Raw genomic sequence first — 19085 nt, forward strand, 5'->3', positions numbered from 1 at the left:
TTTAATATAATTATAAAATGAATGAATGAATAAGGATACTAACCCCATCGCCAGATGGGTAAGGCCATCAAGCAAGTACAGAAAGAAGTAAGTTCATTCCCTTGATTTACAAAGCGTTTTCACTCGATCCCCATCGACATTATTGGTCCCTTGCGAGATTCACGTGGCTTCAAGTATTGCCTCATAACCACCGTTCACGGTTCACGCGGTGGTCTGAAGCAGTACCTCTAGCAGACATTTCCGCACAATCGTGCGCCGAGGTCCTTTGTTGAGAATGGATCCCACACTTTGGAGTTCCGGCCGAAGTCATTACTGACCAGGTAATGCAGTTCGAGTCTAACTTTCCCTACCATGCCCATACCACCCGCAATCCAATGGGATACTGGAACTTTGGCATAAGACACTGAAGGCCGCTATAATAGTGCATGATGCCTCCTCGTGGTAGCAAGTCCTGTCTTTCGTTTTACTTGGTCCACGTACAGGCCATCGTGAAGAGCTTGCCGCCAGTTTCGCCGAGTTGGTATACGGGGAGAATTTAAGATTCCCCAGCGATCTTGTGTTCAATATCAGGTCGACCCTTACCACCACAAGGTTTGCGTTTGCTCCGGGACACCGTGGTAAGGTTTAAATCACCCCCGCCATCCCGTCATTCTTCGACGAGGGCTAATACCCCCAAGAACGTAGAAGTCTACACACACGTCTGTCGCCGAACCCTGTCGGCCAAACCAAAGCGAGAAGAGACCTTCGGGCCTCGGCGTGGTGTTGCGTCACAACACGGGTGCCGTACTCCTTAGTTCGGTAGAGATTTAGGTATGTCTTGCATCTACCAGTATGAATGCTAAGCCATGCACTTGGTATACACTGGTACCGTTGTTGCTTGTCTCAGCGGGGCTTTGATTGTCGTCATAAAATCAATCCGTGTCTTAAGAAGACCGTGGGATTAAGTCTTCCAGACCTGTGCTCAAGTAAAACCCTCAAGGATCTAACTGTCAGCGCACCTGAAGTGGAGAACGAATGAAATCGGGGCAAGCCACAGTACCTGACGACATTGCATCTGAGCTCTGGAAAGCGAAGAGCTGGGACCAAACACTGTGGCTCAGTGAATTCTTTAATCGGGTTATTCAGGAAGGTAGAATACCATCTGACTGGTGAGAAATTACCACAGTTCCAATATGGAAAAAGAGCAGGAGAATGTTCAAATCCGTCCGATCCGGTCACTTTCTTCTATTATGAAGATTTTTTGGATGGATTCTTGACAAGCATATTCGCGAAATCGTTGAAACAACCATGAACCAAGCCGGCTTTGTCATAAACTGCGGAACTACTAACGCAATACACGCTGCGCGGCTACTCATGGAGAAACACCGTGAGAACCATAGCCCTCTTTACATTGCATTTCTGGATCTAGAGAAAGCGTTTGACAGTGTGCCACACGACCTCATCTGGTATGCTCTATAACAACACTTAGTGCCAGAAGAACTCGTGCACTGGGTTTTTATTGATCTACCGCGATCTGAAAAGTAAAGTTCAAAGCGTTGCGGGCGTATCAAAACCGTTTCGTGCCTTTGTTGGTGTTCATCAGGGAAGCGCCCTCCCACCACTCCTCTTTGTTCTTGTTATGGACACTGTAACATGGGACATCCAACGTCCAGCGCTTTTTACACTGATCTATGCAGATGATGTTTTCCTAGCGTCTCATAGCAAAAATGATCTCGAGCAACTTGTCGAAAAATGAAATGATCGCCTCATACAACATGGTTTCAGACTGAATCTAAACAAAACTGAATTTTTGACGACCAATCTTCATGAAACAAGCACAATCACTGTCAGCGACAAAGATCTGCCTAGAACTGAGTGATTTAAATACCTTGGGTCAACGCTATCAGCCAATGGAAAACTGCGTTATGAAATTGCTTCACGCATTAACGCAACCTGGATGAAGTGGCGTTCCACAACTGGTGTTCTTTGTGATCGACGTGTCAACGAACGTCTCAAATCTAAAATTTACCGCAATGTCGTCCGTCCAGTCGCTCTTTATGGTTCTGAGTGTTGGCCGACTATAAAAGACAATGAACGACGTCTTGCGGTAATGAAGACGAACATGCTACGTTGGACTTGTGGCGTCACACGTTTAGATCACATCCGAAATGAGGATATCCGCGATCGTTATGGGGTTGCACCGATCGTGGAAAAGTTGCGAGAGAGGCGCCTTCGATGGCATGGACACGTAATTCGTGCTAAGGAGAATTCACTTGCCAAGATTGGTCTGAACATCGAACTCGAAGGTAAACGACCAAAAGGCCGGCCGAAACAACGGTGGCTTGATACGCTGGATGGGGATTTAAAAGCTTTGGTCGCGACGATCCGGCCCCGGTTGTGAACGGGACAAAAGCTGAAGAAAAAGAAGAAGCTGGTTTATAAAATGATCATAAATTTCCCAGTGATGACGGTGTTCATAGTTGCACATAACTATAATATAAGATTACAGAGTAATAGCATACTGCTGAGAAAAACTGCCAGCCCTTTCCTTTACGTTTGAAATGTCGTTTTTAACTTACTGTGATAAATGCTGCATCATGCGAATGCCACCAACTTTGTTCTCCGGATATTGGCTGACACTCTCCAATAACAGAAGCAGGATATGATTGGTCACAATTAGGTCCTGCAGATATTGTTTGCTATGTAGCGCTGGATCATATCGTCGAAGAAGCAATACAAATAAGCATCGTAAATCTTCAGTGGTTCCAATTTGTAATTGCAATATTTGCAAACGATGCCTGTCTTCCTGAGATAAATGTGTAACCTTCTTGTAGGTTTCCAAGGCCTGAAGGAACTCTCGTATTGCAGTTACAACCTTCAAAGAGAAGCGGATATATTTATGAATAGATTATTTAGATCACTACATATGCATGTAGGCAAGGCTTAATACTTATGCTTATAATTTATAGAAAAAGTAGAATAAATTTCAATATTTGATCAAACTCACCAAATGCATTCTTCTTAAGTATGGTTTTAGGTCGCAACCTTGTTGATGTGAATTCAGTTCAAGCTGCTCGCAAATGTTAACTCCTTCGAAAGTAAGGTAGCTTACGACTTTGAATGACAACACATAACTTATGTGCTCCATTTCAAGTTCAAGTTGAGCCGCAAATTTTAGGAAATATGTAACAAGCCAGAAGAAGTGCGATGTATCGATTTGAACTTTCTGCAATAAAAATTATCATAATCAATAAAGTTCGAATCTACAGTGGCACACTAGGTTAATTGGGGTTTAAAAACAATAAAAAATTAACCTCAAGCTAGTTAAAGTTCATTATATGGCAAATAGCTAGCTTGACCCTGGATTATATGACCAATCTGATCTGACTATACAAAAAATTGGAGAATTGGTCAAAAAAGCGCATTTGCCTGGAACTAGGGGTTTAACTTGCTTAAACAGAATCTCTCTGTTTTTTCCCAAATGTAATGGAAACTATATTCATATTCTTCATATTTTCATATATTCATATACTTCATTTCCCGAGGCCAAAGCGGTAAAACAGTTCCTTGGTGGAACCGAGAACTGCAAAAACTCAGGAAATCAACCAGGCGACTTCTAAATCGTGCTTGCAAAAGTAACAAGAACGAAGACTGGTTAAATTTCAGGAACTCACAACGTGAATATAAGAGGCTCGTGAGATGCTCGAAACGAGACTCCTTTAGAGCGTACTGTGAGGAACTGGAAGGCGAAAGGGAGACTTCAAGGCTGTGCAGAGTCCTCAAAAGGGATGAGTCGGCCAAGTTGGATTCTCTTAGAAAACCCGACGGTACTTTCACGAACTCCAGACTGGACTCAGTACAGACCCTCCTGGAAGTACACCACCCGGGGGAACGGGTGAGAGAAGTGGTAGGGGGAGAGTTGACGGTTCTTGCAACCCCTTCAACACGCAAGTGTTGCAAGAGGAACTGGAACACTGCGAAAGCGGTTGTTACCCTTGAAAAGGTGAGAGCTGCGATACTGTCCTTTGAACATTTCAAAGCACCTGGCATGGATGGCATCTATCCGGCAATGCTAAAGGAGGGTATGGAGCATTTAGAGCGACCTCTAACAAATATTTTTCGAGGATGTCTTGCTCTGGGCTACGTGCCTTCTTCTTGGCAACAGGTTAAAGTAGTTTTCATACCGAAACCTGGGAAAGATGACTATTCTAATCCAAAGAACTTCAGACAGATCAGCTTGACTTCATTCTTGCTGAAAGGTTTGGAGAGACTGGTGGAGCGTCACATTCGTGGAAAGGCACTTAGGTCACACCCACTTAGTGAAAACCAACATGCTTACCAACGTGGAAAGTGCTGTGAGTCTGCTCTTCATTCTTTGGTCACAAAGATAGAGGATGCAACTTTGAATGGTGAATACGCGATGGGGGTGTTTGTGGACATTGAAGGGGCTTTTGACTGTGCGCCTTTTCAAAAACTTTGTGATGCCGCCAGAGCGCATGGTGTTGATGATGCTTTAATTAAGTGGATCCATGCTATGCTAACGCAAAGATTGCTGTGCGCTGAGGTAGGGGTCGATCGCTACCTGACTACGGAGGCAACGAAGGGCTGCCCCCAAGGAGGTGTGCTTTCGCCGCTTCTGTGGAGTATGCTGATCGACTCACTGCTATGTGAACTGCAAAATTTGCCAATACACGCTCAAGCTTATGCTGATGACGTGGCTGTACTTGCTGTTGATCGGGATCTTGGAACGGTGTGTAGGAATATACAGCGTGCCGTTGATTTGATAGACAGCTGGTGCCTTAGACATGGTTTGTCAGTTAATCCAAATAAAACCACAATGGTTTTATTCACAAAAAGGAGAAAACTGGATGGACTTTGCCTCCCTGAGATGAGGGGTACTACCCTTCAACTCTCCGAAGAAGTGAAATACCTGGGGGTTACTCTAGATAAAAAACTTCTTTGGAACAAACATGTAGAGGTAAAGATGAAACGAGCTCTCACAGCTTATGGGCTGTGCAGACGGACCTTTGCCTCGACATGGGGACTCAGACCTCATGTGGTAATGTGGATATACGTTGCCATCATTAGGCCGATGTTCGTATATGCATCCGTAGTGTGGTGGGTTAAAGTGAGACAAAAAGGTTTTCACCGTAAACTAGCTGCACTGCAAAGAACTGTTTGTCTGGGTATCACTGGTGCCATGAGCACGACATCCGGCGCAGCTCTGAATGCACTACTCAATTTGCAGCCTCTGGATATATTTATTCAAAGCACTGCAATGAGAGCAGCTCATAGGCTAATTCGATTAGATCTATGGGAAAACAACGGACGTGGGGGGCACAGAGCATTGGAAGAGTTACTGGGAGGACTGAATCCAGTTCTTACAATGCCTTCCGATTCTCGTGTCCCCATACATCTGTTTGGTAGAAGATATGTAGTTACCCTGAAGCGTAGAGAGGACTGGGAAGACCCAGAGGAATGCGTGGAGGGATATACGGAAGTCTTCTACACGGATGGCTCAAAAACAGAAGAGGGTTCTGGAGCCGGAGTCTACCTCTCGAATAAAAACGAGAAGTGGGCTTTTCCTTTGGGACAATATGCAACGGTTTTTCAAGCCGAAGTTTATGCGATCCTAAGGGTGGCAAACTGGATGATTGACGAGCGGTTGAAGGGCAGGCGCATCGCAATCTGCAGTGACAGTCAAGCTGCACTGAGGGCATTGAGCAGTCCTTTGATCACCTCGAAAATCGTTCAGGAATGCAGAAACCGTTTGAATTCTATGTCTAGATTCAATACGGTGGAACTACTCTGGGTACCTGGTCACTGTGGCATAGAAGGAAATGAAATCTCGGACGCTTTAGCGAAAGAGGGGTCAATCTCCCCTATGCCGGGACCGGAGCCAGCAATTGGGGTATCAGTAGCATTGGCTAAATCTGTTTTCAAAAACTGGGAACAAGTTTCCCATAATGACAGGTGGCAGAGCCTTAATGCTGCTCGACACACCAAACTTTTCCTGCCAGAACCCAACATACGTACCGCAAAGTTTATCCTGTCGAAAAGCAGGAGGACTTGCAGGTGTATTGTGGGCATTCTGACAGGCCATAATTCACTAGCTGGGCATATGTTCAGAATAGGAATTACCGAAGATGATACGTGTCCCTCCTGTAATGAGGAAGCGGAATCCACGGAGCATTTCCTATGTGAATGCCCCGCCTATGGACGCATCAGGCATCAAATCTTTGGTGCCGATGTTCTCCAATTACGACGGGTAGCATCACATCCACTAACGGAAATCCTACGATACGTTAACGAATCCGGAATATTCCGTTAGACGGGGGACGCGAGTACAATGGGCCAACACGGCCTGAGTGCTCAGAAGCTGTAGCTTCTCCCCACCACACACACACACACACACACACATATTCATATTCGCAGGCCTGCTCAAAGGGGGCAAAGGGGTCACTTCTTCTCCTGGGAACTTTTCAGGCGCACGTAGTACGGATTTAATTTAAATAAAGGTTAATAAGAACACCAAAGTTTCAATCCCGAGCTAAGGTTTTCCCTGTATGGCTCTGGTAGTATCTTCCAACTGAAACCATTGAGATATATTTTTGCATTTTACGTAACAAAATGGTGATATATCAAAGCTAACATAGCCTTAGGGTGGGAATAGGTTTTTTTTTCAAAACTGGAAATATCTAAATGATCCTTCTTAGGGAAGCCTCGATAAATTTGCTTACGTGAGTTTTTCTGAACTGCCAGATGAATGTCGCACGACAGTGAAACGGTCTTATAGCTATCACTAGCATAAACCATTAGATTCGGTGTGGTAGCTTGAAAGTTGTTAGGATTTTCTTCTTTTTTACTGGATTAAATCCAGCGTTAGTCCAAGGTAGAGGTATAGGGTGGTGGTTTCTTATTCTTTGTGGGTAAGTGCTTTTCACTCCAGTATAACAAAGAGAGGTCAATCTTCTGTTTGCTTTTTTTCATTAGTGACATTAGCTCGGCGAGGATGAGCAATTGAAATAGAGAAATCTGTTGTTATCACTTCAACTGAACGGGATGATCGGAGCGTACTAAGGGTCTGGATAAACAGTTTATTGTTGAGTCTCTATAGGACCTTCGAATTCAAATTAGCAATTAGATTGTGTTAACATCGTTCTAATCGTAAGGTTAATCTCCTCTCTCTCTCCTTTTCACTTGACGTGCTTGCCACAGGAGTTTTATCATGGAAGTGTATGAAATCAATGGGCGGTTACCGGTAATCTTTCTATTGGCGTCTTAAGATAAGCTTCGTCAAATTTGCCAGCGTTGACTTGAGAGAGAGAGAAAGTGTGTGTGAGAAGAAGTTCGTCGAAAGTATTCGGTTGTTCTGGCGGCTAATAGTCTCTTTCTATTCAACTAGGACCTTTGGCTCCTATCTGAACCAATTCGAGGATATACTTGTCTTCTACGAAAACCTGACTGAGGCATGTCGCGTTTGAGAGCCCATTTTTTTAAATGTCTGCTCCCAGACCTCAAAGCCTACCTCACTAAGCAAATAAATTTATTTCATCAAGGGGTTCTGTGCTACCAGCAAGTTGGTTCAGGAAAAATCTAGATCTGTTCAAAGTTCACACCTGAATAATATTGTTTTATCATCTACTAACACTTTTTTGTTCGGAAAGCAATCCAAGACTTTTACTTAAAGAACGCAAGAGGATTAGATATTTGATCAAAATACTTACTTCTGGAACTTTGTTGGAGTTCGGAATGTAAACTTCATTGAAATAAGGAAATAATAAGAGGTCCGGGCCGGATTAACCCTTTACGACCCTGGATTTTATCAATTTTACAGGAGTTGGAATGGGACGATCTGTTAACCTGATTGTAAATTCCATAAAATGGAATCTACCACAGAATTTAATGCTAGATCTTCACGGCTGGAGAGTAGCAAGCTGCGAAAAGCTATGGATTTGAATTAAAGCAAGAACCGTACACACAGGAAATTCACCCCGGGCGGATTGCTTGAAATTGTATCGGGGGAAAAAATCATTGCGCATGTTTGACCTTCTCCGGTTCAGCTCCAAATATTTTCTTTTAGTTTGGTATATAGTGTTTCTGAAGGTGTTTTTTCCTTGTTTTTTTGCGAAAGACCTAACGAATTGTCAGGAACGAGTCAAGGAGAAACTCAACTTGATACCATCTCAATTTCGTCAAGGAACTTCTATTATTGCTAAGTTTAGTGACCACTCATGTGAGATTTCTTCATTTAGTGATCCACTCTGTGGAGAATCGTCTATTTCAAAGGATCAGTGGTCTGAAATAAGTTCCTCAATTTACAAGATCAGATTTCAGCAGGAAGTGTGTCATTGAGGCCATACAGAAATATCACACTGAAAACATCACTATAAAAGAACCTGACCTGTTTCTTCCCGAGAAAGGGTATCATATTTGAAGCTTAAGGAGACAAATTGCACAATAATTTTGTTATGAGAAGCTGAGGATTATTCCATCGTCCGCTTAATCAAGAATTTTACAGTATAACGAACTCAGATATTAGAGTTCTTTTCAATCCTCTCAGCTCTATAGGTTTATTCTGGTAAGGCGATACATAGCACATAAACAAGATGCGTCGGCCAGCTCCGACGAAGGAGAATTCCCCCGGGCACGGGATTTCCTCGGGGGAACGGAATAGAAATTTCAATGGAAAACAAGTCGAGAAACCGTATTTAAAATATCAGACTATTCACTTTAGATACTGACATTCAGTCTTAAATTACAGTAAATTCTCACCAAAGCCACACAGCTTTGACCTATTATAGTCCTGTTAGTAATGGTGCGATTTTCAACAACCCTGGTAGTATCATGCCTTATTATACAGCCTATATAACTGCGTTCACAAGATTCTGGGTCAAACTTAAGAAGGGGGTTTCCAGTTAATTTACTGTACTTACTAATATGCCATAAATAACTTTATTTAAACAGATATCGGTATTGAAGGTATTTTGAGACCCAGAATTGTGGCAGCCTCCTGCTTTTTTCCAGATTTTTCGGTTGATTAGCTTCTGAGAACGGGTATGTGAAAGAAATTATCACTTTCTAGTCTCCACTTTCCTCCATTTTGCATCAAATGTCGGAGATGAGCCAACTTTTACCTACTATAACTTTGTTATTAATAGTAACATTTCCGTCAAACTTCCCAGGATGATGTTTCCTATTAAAATCTATCTTACTGCAAAATGTTACAGGTCTAGGATGAGCTTAAGGTTAAGGGCGTTCGCTCTAAATTTTCAAAATACTATACAATTATTTACTGTTATTAACCTTATTTGAGCAGATATCGTAACGGGGAGTATTTTGAGCCCTAAATATCATGTGCATGGACTACCATGATTTTTATTTCAGATTTTTAAGTTGGGTAGTTTCTGAAAACGGGACCTTGACCTTGAAATAATTGGCTCCTTTCGGAACCCCGTAGCAACACAAAATGAACATCCTCCTTTTGCGCGTATCATATCAATTTCGCCCCACGCCAAGATTTTCTCTCTACGATTCTAGCATTTTTCCCTTGAAACAATGGAATAAATGATATGAAGCTTCTCCCAATGTCTCCGTAAACTCGCTCAAAAAAAAAAACAGCAGGGGGAATTATAAGTCAAGAATGTGGAGCAATGATTATTCCTGGAAGATGTTTGACAATCAAGGGGTTGAAGTATACTAAATATCTTGAGAATTAGGGTCATATTTCAAAACTGTTTTGAAGTCAATTCTTACAGTAATACGTTCACCGCATCCTTAAAGATTGGAAAAACCAACCTTCGACATAGGACAAAAAAGGAAAAACTAAACTTGGAGAATGAAATGACAATTTCGTTCATTGATTTGATTACTCTGAGCAATTAGCGATCACAAATTGTCATAACAAATGCCACCAACGTGGGGACCAACATTTCCGAGGTTTATGGCTCGAAATTCGTTTGGTACCAATAAATAAGCCAGTGGAAGAGAGCCTACTTCGGCTTACGTTTTGATGTATCAGGTAGAGATAAAATTGTTTCTGAACAATGTTCCCGAATAGGCTCCAGGTGCACTCGACTTCATCTCTCAAGTTTCAAGTTTTACGCTTTTTTCTCCAGAGGCCTTTGCAAGAATTTCCCTTCCGCCCTTGTAGAGTAAAGTTTGCTGTCCTGTCTTTGATACTATACTTCGAAAGCTGTTTGCTTCCTTTGTCTGTCTTTGAGATTTACCGTCTCATAGTTGATGGCCTTCCAGATGTCTCAGGATCTGCGGGCTCGTGCGCCTATATGTTGAAAGATATTGCCATTTAAGCTTCTGAGGAGTGTCTTAATTTTTTTTCACAGGCAACAGGACCATTAATGAGATTTTTTTGCTAATCAAACGTTATTTGTGCCAAGAATAAGAGCGAACTTATCGGTTACGACCTTCGGCTACCGTACCAGGACACGGATTGGTTTTTGCAATGTGTACATGATACTCAGTAAACATGTCGAAACCCCACAGAATAATCGATTGCGGGAGTTAAAAAGTTAGAAGTTGAACTTCCGATGGTGGAGCTCTGGAGAATATTGACCACTGATTGCAGTACTCCGCCTTTGTACTCCGCCAGTGCTTCCTCTAGCTTCCAAAAAAGGAGTGTAATGGTGCTGCGGTTTGAAATAACTTGCTGCTCGGATGCTGCTAGGCAGCCAAACAGAAAAGAGAGTCGATAAACTGGGGACATTCATTACTATCGGCGTTCCCAAACCAGATATTAAGATGATTCGGGAAGAAACGGGCTGCCGGCTGTACTATGAGCTTGGTACCGTCGCGTTATAAGTATCGGCTCTTAAAACCATTGAAGACAATGTGCAGCCCAGGGCATCATCATCTGAAGCGTAGATGAGGTACCATATTCCACGAATAAATTTGTAGCATTCTAAAACAGCGACTGCATTTATCACTCATCGGATCATTAGCTGCAAGGCATTTATATACCTCAAACAAGACCCATGGGTTGTTGACGACATGCTCGTCTGTTGTATGCCAATGGAAGTGATAGACCCCACTCCTATATGTTGGCCTCAAAAGAGCTTCCGGCTAATTTGGTTAACGACCTACATGATGACAACATCACAACGGCCAAGCTAATAATAAAAACTCAGCAGAAAGATAAAGAGATTTTATGGTGCTCTGCATATTTCCTCATAGAAGAAGTTCCCAGTAGAACATTCATCAGTAATAGCAGAATGTGATGTCAACGCCCACCACATATACTGAGGAAGTTCCAATATCAATGTTGAAGGATCAAGACTATTGAAGTATCTGGTAGGAACTGATCTGCAGATCCTTAATTTGGATAATGAACCCAGTTTCTTCACTTCAACCACAGCATTTCGAAATCCGTGGAAGGCAGATTGACCAACGTATGGAATAGAATTGAGCGCCCGAGCTACGATCCTCTGGGAAACGCATCAAATCCATTGCTGGAATTGAGAAGATAACCCAGATGATCACAACTAGGATAAGAGAAGCTTTGGAAGAAAGCTGTCCAATCCTAAAATCTGGGTCATCTACGCTTACAGAGCAGAAATGGCAAACATTTGCTTGAAGCGCACTTCCCAGGTAGCATCCAAAATCTCATATCGGGCTGACAGGTACCTGCAACGTCAACTGAGAGACTGGAATCTGGCATACAAAGTAGTATTACTGGAGCGAGTAAAATGAGCATTTCACTCATACAATTCAGTAGGACCGGATGACATCCTTCCTGCCTTAGTAATAAAGGGAATGGATGCCCTGGATCTACATATTCGGAATATATACAATTCATTCCTAGCACACGCTTATATTCCAATTACCTGGTGTGATGTGAAAGTGATATTTATTTCCAAACCAGGGAAATCCACCTACACGGACGCAGACAGTTTCCGACCTATCAATCTAATGTCCTTCCCAAGGACTAAAGGACCACCACCAGAAGGACAAATCCACGGAGACGGCACTCCATCATCTCACAGCAAAAAATTAACAGGCGCCTTCAATTATCCCTCATTCGACAATTCGTGTCGCGACAAATATATGGAATGGATCCGCTGTAAATCAGCTGGATCCTTTACATGCTGGAGTGGAGAAAAATCCACATACTGGTTGGCCAGATGTCTATTGATGCAGAATGTCTTAGGGCGGCCCACAGGAAGGATTTCTCCTAGTAATGGATACTTTGCTATGGTTCCTGGAAGAGAAGAAGATCTTCGTGCAAACGTTTGTGGACGATCTAGCCATAATAATTATCGGCAAGTTTCGGGCACAATATGTGAACTTATTTCCTATACTCGAATATGAGATGCAGCACAGCATATTTTTCAAAAAAATAAAATATTTTACTTACAAGATCTGATAATAATTGTGCATGCAACTCTTGTACTAGAAATCCGTATCCCTTCAGAAGAAAATCAACGGTGAACTCCTTTAGTATATGAGATATGTCCTCGTCCGTAGGGGTGTGTTGCACAAGACCCTTCATGTTGATTCTGAAATCGTGAAATATGGAAAATTTAAGTTTAATCCTTGAGTAAGGGAATATTAGGCTTTTAGTCACTTCTTTAAATTCGAATTTTCTTATAAATATGATTACTTTAAGGGGCCAGCCTTAATCTTATGAAGTACAATAATGACACTTACAAATTGCTTTTACTTCGCTTCACCAGCTTCTTACGTCTTGATTCCTTCTTGTCCTGTGAACTCGCCGCATTCCTCCCTTTTTTGCCAGCATTAAAACGCTGCTTTTGATTGCAGGGTGGCTTCTGGTGAACAGGTTTCTGCTGCGGACTTTCGTCTTCATTACTCGAGGTTGATATTGATTCCTGATTTTCAACCTGTGTCGCGTAGCCACAATCTGAGAGTTCGGATTGTGAAGAAGGACGTTGAGTTTTTTGTGCACAAGAATTACCAGAACTTAGTTGGGTTGGCAATAATTGCGACTGCGACGAACTGATACGATGAATACGCGTCTGTGAGGTGGTTTTTGGCTGTATCATCTAAAGAATAAGTAAGTAAGCCATTTTCTTTTTTCTTTGATCGTTTAAATGGCAGTAATGTGCTGATTTGAAATGCAGACTTTCAAAATAAAAAACAAATGATACCCAAATCAAATGAAAACATAACAACGAAGCGTCATTGCTTTTCCCTACTTTAGTGTTGTGTTCCGCCGCCAACACAAACACCTGAAAATATTCCTTGCGGCCATGTTAATATTAAATTGTGTAAAATAAATGGGTGCCTCTTGCATTGAATTTTAAACTTCTCTGATTACCTTCCGAGTACTCAATTAAAATTAATTCATAATTATCGTCGAAAGGACAGACAGTTACTTGTGAATTGCCGAAATTTCCCTATACAAAGCTTAAAGAGAGGATGAATCAAATTAGTTTTGATTTCACTTGCATAAGAAAATTTGACTTTGCTTAAGTAAAAGATTATAATGTAAATATTGAATAAAAATCTACAAACCAGAATATTTCTCCCAGTATTCGTGCTAACGGGGAAAGCCTTCATATCAGTTATCTACTTACAGAATCATTGTCTTGTGCCACTTGATGCAATGGAGGATATTTTGGAGGACCCATCGCTTTCTGATCTGGGTTGTTTTGGTAGCACGAGGGTTGTGGCTTTGTTGGTGCTCTCAAAACTGCATTCTGATATTCATGTCCTTTCCGACTCACCTCATGCAACGTCGCCTCTGTTTCTTTGTTATGGGCCGCCTGCCGCCGGTCATCAGCACTTTCCTGTTTCCCGCTTCCTGGAAGAGAGTGTGCTTTAAACTCAAACGCGAACTCTAAAAGGGGGATATAAACAGCACAGGTAATATATTTATGGATATTTTCTTAGGTGGAAAAATAAATAATGAAATATCGGGAACTCTGGATATTGAAAGCCGTGGACGTATAAACCAGACTGTTAGGAGTTAACTGAAAAAAAGTGAAATTTTACAAACACATTTGAAAGGTTTTGGAAAAAGAAATAAAAGACAGTTTCGAGTGGAGAAACTTCATTCGAAAACAATACAAAAAACTGCAATCCAAATTTTTTTCCAACCCTTGTCAGCCTCCTTGCACCGCAAGACCCATCTTGAAAAAAATCGCGCCAGACTAAATGAATGGACCGCAAACTGAATGGAAACTTTTAATCACATCATCACTATCTTTCAATCTCAAAATGAAGATACCAGAAAGTGAATCGCAGTAAATTAACCATTACCACAAGCCAGTTGACAGCAATACCAAAAGGTTGAAAAAATCTCAGCTCAGTGTCCACCTCCATTTTCCAAAATTCGCACTTAGGCTAAAAGGGTGAGTCTTCATTTCTTCTACTTTATCATAAGATTTAAAAGCATGGAACGGAGGTGGAAAGCAAAATAACTTGCAAGAAATCAGTTCAAATGTATGGCTAAAAGAACTTCCTTCTACAAACTTCCATGAGTGGAACTGCCTTTCTGATCGGGTATATTGGTAAGTCTACCAAAGAATATTAATAAGAACTCGATGGTTCTTAAAAGCGTTCTTTACGGCAGTACAACTCAAGTGCTTATGAGGTAGTGTCCTTCATGCTATCTTGATCAGATGTGTATGTATCCCTTATCCAGTTCTTTTAGCAGAAAGGAAGTTAAACTTATCGTTTGGAAGATTTTTGCGTCTGTATAGGGGAATTTAGGAATAAATTCACAGCATGAAAGTTAGTTGGATTAAAAGCGGGTGCTAGGGGAGCACGGTATATATTCCGAATATGTAGACTTAGAGCATAAATTCCCACTATTACTAGAGCAGGAATAATGCCATCCGGACCCGCGGACTTGCATCTATGGAATAAGTTAAATGTCCATTTCACTCGCTCTAGTGGTACATGCTGTATGCATGATTTTGGATGCTGCCTGGGCAGAGCACTGCCATTTTTTATGCTTTCTGTGTACCTCCTGCTCTGTAATCTAGATAACCCAGCTGCTGGTAACGCTCTTTGACAAGAAACCGCTTCAGGTTTGAGGTCGTCTCAAGGGAATTGGTCTCTTCATAAAATCGTCTCGATGAGAATCGTTTAGCCGATCTTTTGCTCTTTTTTAGAGTCTTTTGAGCCTCTTTATAAGTGTGGCGGCTGGCATCATCGCTGTAGACGTTAACGCCATCGATTGGCAAAAGACGATTTCGCGCCACACTTCGAAGTTTCATAACGCTCCCTTCTCCTGCGGTTCTTTCACCGCCATCGGACAACCCTCGACGCGTCCTTTGAGCGAACTGTGCCCCACGCTTCCTGCCATCTTCTTGGACGAACAGCGAACGGGAACGGCTACCGGGCGGCCATCGAAGATGACTTGTAGAGGCAATTCAGAAGGAGTCGGCTACGGAGAACCGCCCCGTATATCAACGCCCTAGTGCTGGAACCAACGATTCATCTACGGATGGAGCGCACGGATATGGGCACCGAGACCCGTTCAAACATCAACTAATTAGCAAGTGCCTTTTTTTTTTGTAAAATATTAGAAATACACGCATGTTATCCAAAAGTGGAACAATCCCCAAATTGGTGACTCCGACAGTCAATATAAGGGATAATTTGTGGAACATTAAATGTATTAGAGTTAAGGTAAAAAATGCATAATGACGGTAAGAGACACTCAAAAGTGCGCGCATTTCAGTGCGTAAACCGGCGTTTATCCTGCACGGTCCAGGGTTGTGGTTCACGATGGTCGAGCGTAATTTCCAGGCCGCAAAATTGACAATTGAAGTAACGAAATTTGGACATGCACTCGGAGTGTTGGAGACGAGGTACGCGTGTGAGTAAAGGGCATTATAATGACACCGCCAGCCGACCTACCGTTCAAAAAAGTCAAGAGCTTATGACCGTAACCCATAACGTCGACTACATAATCTCGCGAGTGGTGAAGTAAACACTGGTGGCGTCCTTCATGCTATCTTGATTAGATGGATCAATTGAACCATGCTGATAATATCTGCCTACTTTCTCACTGAGCTGGATTTGGAAGGGAGTAAGACGACTGCGTCTAAAGATAAATACCAACAACATGAAAAGTTCCAATTTTGCCAGCCATTTGTTATTGAATTGATGGATAAAATCTTGAAGGAATCAAACAATGTGCATATCTCTTCCTCGGCACATTTACATTACTAAATCTGTTTCGGTGTTCTGTCCAAAATCTGAGAATTTCGGTACCTCAATACCAACATCAGTTTGAGGTTTTTCCGTGCCAACATTTTCTCAATGCTGCTACATAGTATCGTGATGGCCACTATTCCTCGAAAGTTCGAAACCTTTGCCAACACCTGTTTGCACAATTTCGTCGGACTACTCTGGTCGGTCGGTCGCTTGTCCCGTCAGGATCGAATTCGGTGTTCACATCAATCTAAACTGGTGAATTTTTATCAGCTTTTCTAAAATGGGTGGAGTCCCATATTGACGAGGACATGACAGTGTGTTATGCCACTAAGCAAACGTAAAATCAGAGTTTCAACTACCACGAGACGCCGTGACCACAGAGGGCTACAAAGGAGTTTTAAATTTGAGACGCGTCGATGACAGAAAACGCCCGTTGCCAGGTTGGGTTAATATAATTTTATGGTGTAAATAACGATTGACTAAGAGCACCGATCCAACAGGCAAAACCAAACCGTCTCCGATAATGCCAATAACGGTCGTAGCGAGTATGAGTCGCCATATTCTCATCTACCAGCGAGGGACCCGCAACCCCTCCTGGCGCAACTAGGACAACAACCTCGGACCGGACGAATTCAGCGGCACCGACTTCAGCAACGAAATAGGGTTTAGAATCGGAGCTTTGCGAGAACTTCTCAAAGAAGATACAACATCAAAATCCTGGCGATCCAAGAAACGAAATGGCTCGTATACAAGGTTGACGACGGAAAGGAATCGGGAAACGGAGAATTTAAAGTAGCTTTTATCGTGGACCACAAGTTCAAAGAACGAGTCATTGATTTTAAAGCAACAACTCTGCGTGATCTGTATCAAAACAAATTTTTTTAACGTATGAGAGATCGAAGAAAACTTAGACTTAAGCTTTCTTTAGAAATTTGATACCTTGATACCATAAATTTTTCTAACGATAATTAAAAGAAGTGTTTTGGGGCTTTCCCTACCGTAATGAATGGTTTTTCGACATGTTAGTAACACTGCGGTATAGGTCCCCGGCCCTTGAAAATGACACCAATTCGAGATCCAGAATTATCTCTTGCAAACAATGTTCATCCGATCTCCGGTCAAGTGCCAAATTCGCCTTCTGTGAAGACTCTAGTTTAGATTTTTAATGAGGTGGTTTGTCGGGCCTAGTCAACACATGCCTGAAACTAGGACATAGTCTCAACAGTTGCGTTACACCCTTTTACCGTTTGCCAAAAAAACTTCAAAAACAAACCAAACCAACATGGTGATGGCATCCTTGTTTTGGCACCATAAAGGCGGATAATTAAATATCTTGTTTCGGGGGACACCATAAACATGGCCAAATATTGTGAGATCCTAAAAAAATGAAAAGGACGATTCAGAATAATAGGAGGAGCTTGCTGTCAAAGGAATTTTGCCTATTGAACGGTAATTCCAGACTTCATGCGGTCAAAGCCTGGGAGCAACTTCTGGGCTCCTGACTTTGCCCTTCTAGATTACCATCTGTTCTCCTAAAGGTATACATGGGTGAAAAAAGTTTTCCAAAAGTGTAAAGGGGAGGCGGAGAAGTGAGGCTGTTGCCTTCAGATGGCGAAGGTTCAGCACCTGCATTAAAATGAGGGGGAGTTGGCCCTTCATTATCAAGATCAGATCGCGACAGCAGGAGGAATTGACTTATAGAGTAATATGCGGTTAAACTTGGTATACAATTCCCATTGCCAAAGTTATAGGGAGAAGGAAAAAATCCTCAGGCACTTTCTTTGCGATAGCCCAGGTGCAACTAACGCTAGGCTTCGGAGACTAGATAAACCATTCTTTCGGAATGCATGGTGGGAAACTGCTCTCATTTGTAAACGGTGGTTGGTGGCTCTGAAGATCTGAACCGGATAGATTCTGTTCCCCTTGTTCTTCCCATCATAATTAGGTCTTAGGGGCTCGTGGCATCAAAACAACGCACCAGAGTGCTCAGTGGACTCCTATAACTAATTATTTTTCACCTGATAGCTTGTCTTCCGAAAAGCCTAGTCAATAATTGATGTACATAAAATGGCTTATTATCGGCCAGTTGCAATGCAATCTTTACTGTATTCAAACCGATTCGCTGTACCGTAAGCGCTTCGGACACAGCCAACAGTAGGACATCAGTGCATATACTACTGACTCTGTTCTTGGAGCACATGCACATGCACTTAATATAAAGTCGGCATTACTATCTCTGAAGATTTCCGTGATACCATTAAAGAAGTCGACTGATTAGATGACTGGCTGAAATGAAGCTCAGCATTATATCAGCTGACTCCACGATTTATGTCTTCACCGCATATGCACCACAGGTAGGTCCACCTGATTCTGAGAGCAGGCCTGACGGTAGAAAGGGGGATTGCCCCTGGCTAGGAGCTTTCCCGGGGTCCCGAAGTAAGAGCTTCCATGAAAAAAGGGAGAACAGAGCCCAGATAATTTTCAGCTCAGAACTGTATAATTTTCACTTCGGGCCCCATTTTACCACATGATTTTCACCCCGGGCCCGGGTTACCTCTCTACACTCCTGGCTGAGAGAAATGCATTCTGGCAACTACTTGATGCAAGGACCTGCCATATCCCAGTCATTGCAAGCAATCTTAATGATCATGTGGGCGAAAAGCAGCAGGTGCCATGGAAGGAAAAGGTTTGAAACACACAATGGGGATGGCAAGTTTATAGTCGATTTTGCGCATATTCAGGACTTTATATTTGTCATAAATTAGTTATTAAATAGTTGTCTTATCTTCCTTCATTTTATAGTGGAATTTTCTCACCGTTATTGGCTGTATATCCGTTCCCGTCCCTATGAGATCATCGCGCCTCAATATTAGCTGTTGATTACTGTCTTGTAAATCAAGCCTTCGATAAAGCAACGTGAGAATGCTATAAATTAAATTGTGGTGATTTCGTGAAAAAAA

At 42.3% G+C, this 19085-nt stretch overlaps 1 protein-coding gene across 5 annotated transcripts in view; it reads right to left on the reverse strand.

Moving 5' to 3' along the window:
- The window catches only part of LOC119655307 (protein timeless), a 130596-nt gene that overhangs the window by 54557 nt on the left and 56954 nt on the right, over positions 1-19085 (reverse strand). For 4 of the 5 annotated variants that reach the window (XM_038061157.1, XM_038061148.1, XM_038061140.1 and 1 more), the window contains 5 exons: positions 13533-13759; positions 12643-12998; positions 12350-12491; positions 2987-3205; positions 2559-2854 (listed from right to left, as the gene is read on the reverse strand). In XM_038061157.1, the coding sequence (XP_037917085.1) occupies positions 2559-2854; positions 2987-3205; positions 12350-12491; positions 12643-12998; positions 13533-13759 (1240 nt within the window). The remainder of the gene's footprint in view (positions 1-2558; positions 2855-2986; positions 3206-12349; positions 12492-12642; positions 12999-13532; positions 13760-19085) is intronic. The other variant, XM_038061173.1, reaches the window with a different exon arrangement.

Source organism: Hermetia illucens, chromosome 1 (genome assembly GCF_905115235.1).
Source record: "Hermetia illucens chromosome 1, iHerIll2.2.curated.20191125, whole genome shotgun sequence".
Lineage (NCBI taxonomy): Eukaryota > Metazoa > Arthropoda > Insecta > Diptera > Stratiomyidae > Hermetia > Hermetia illucens.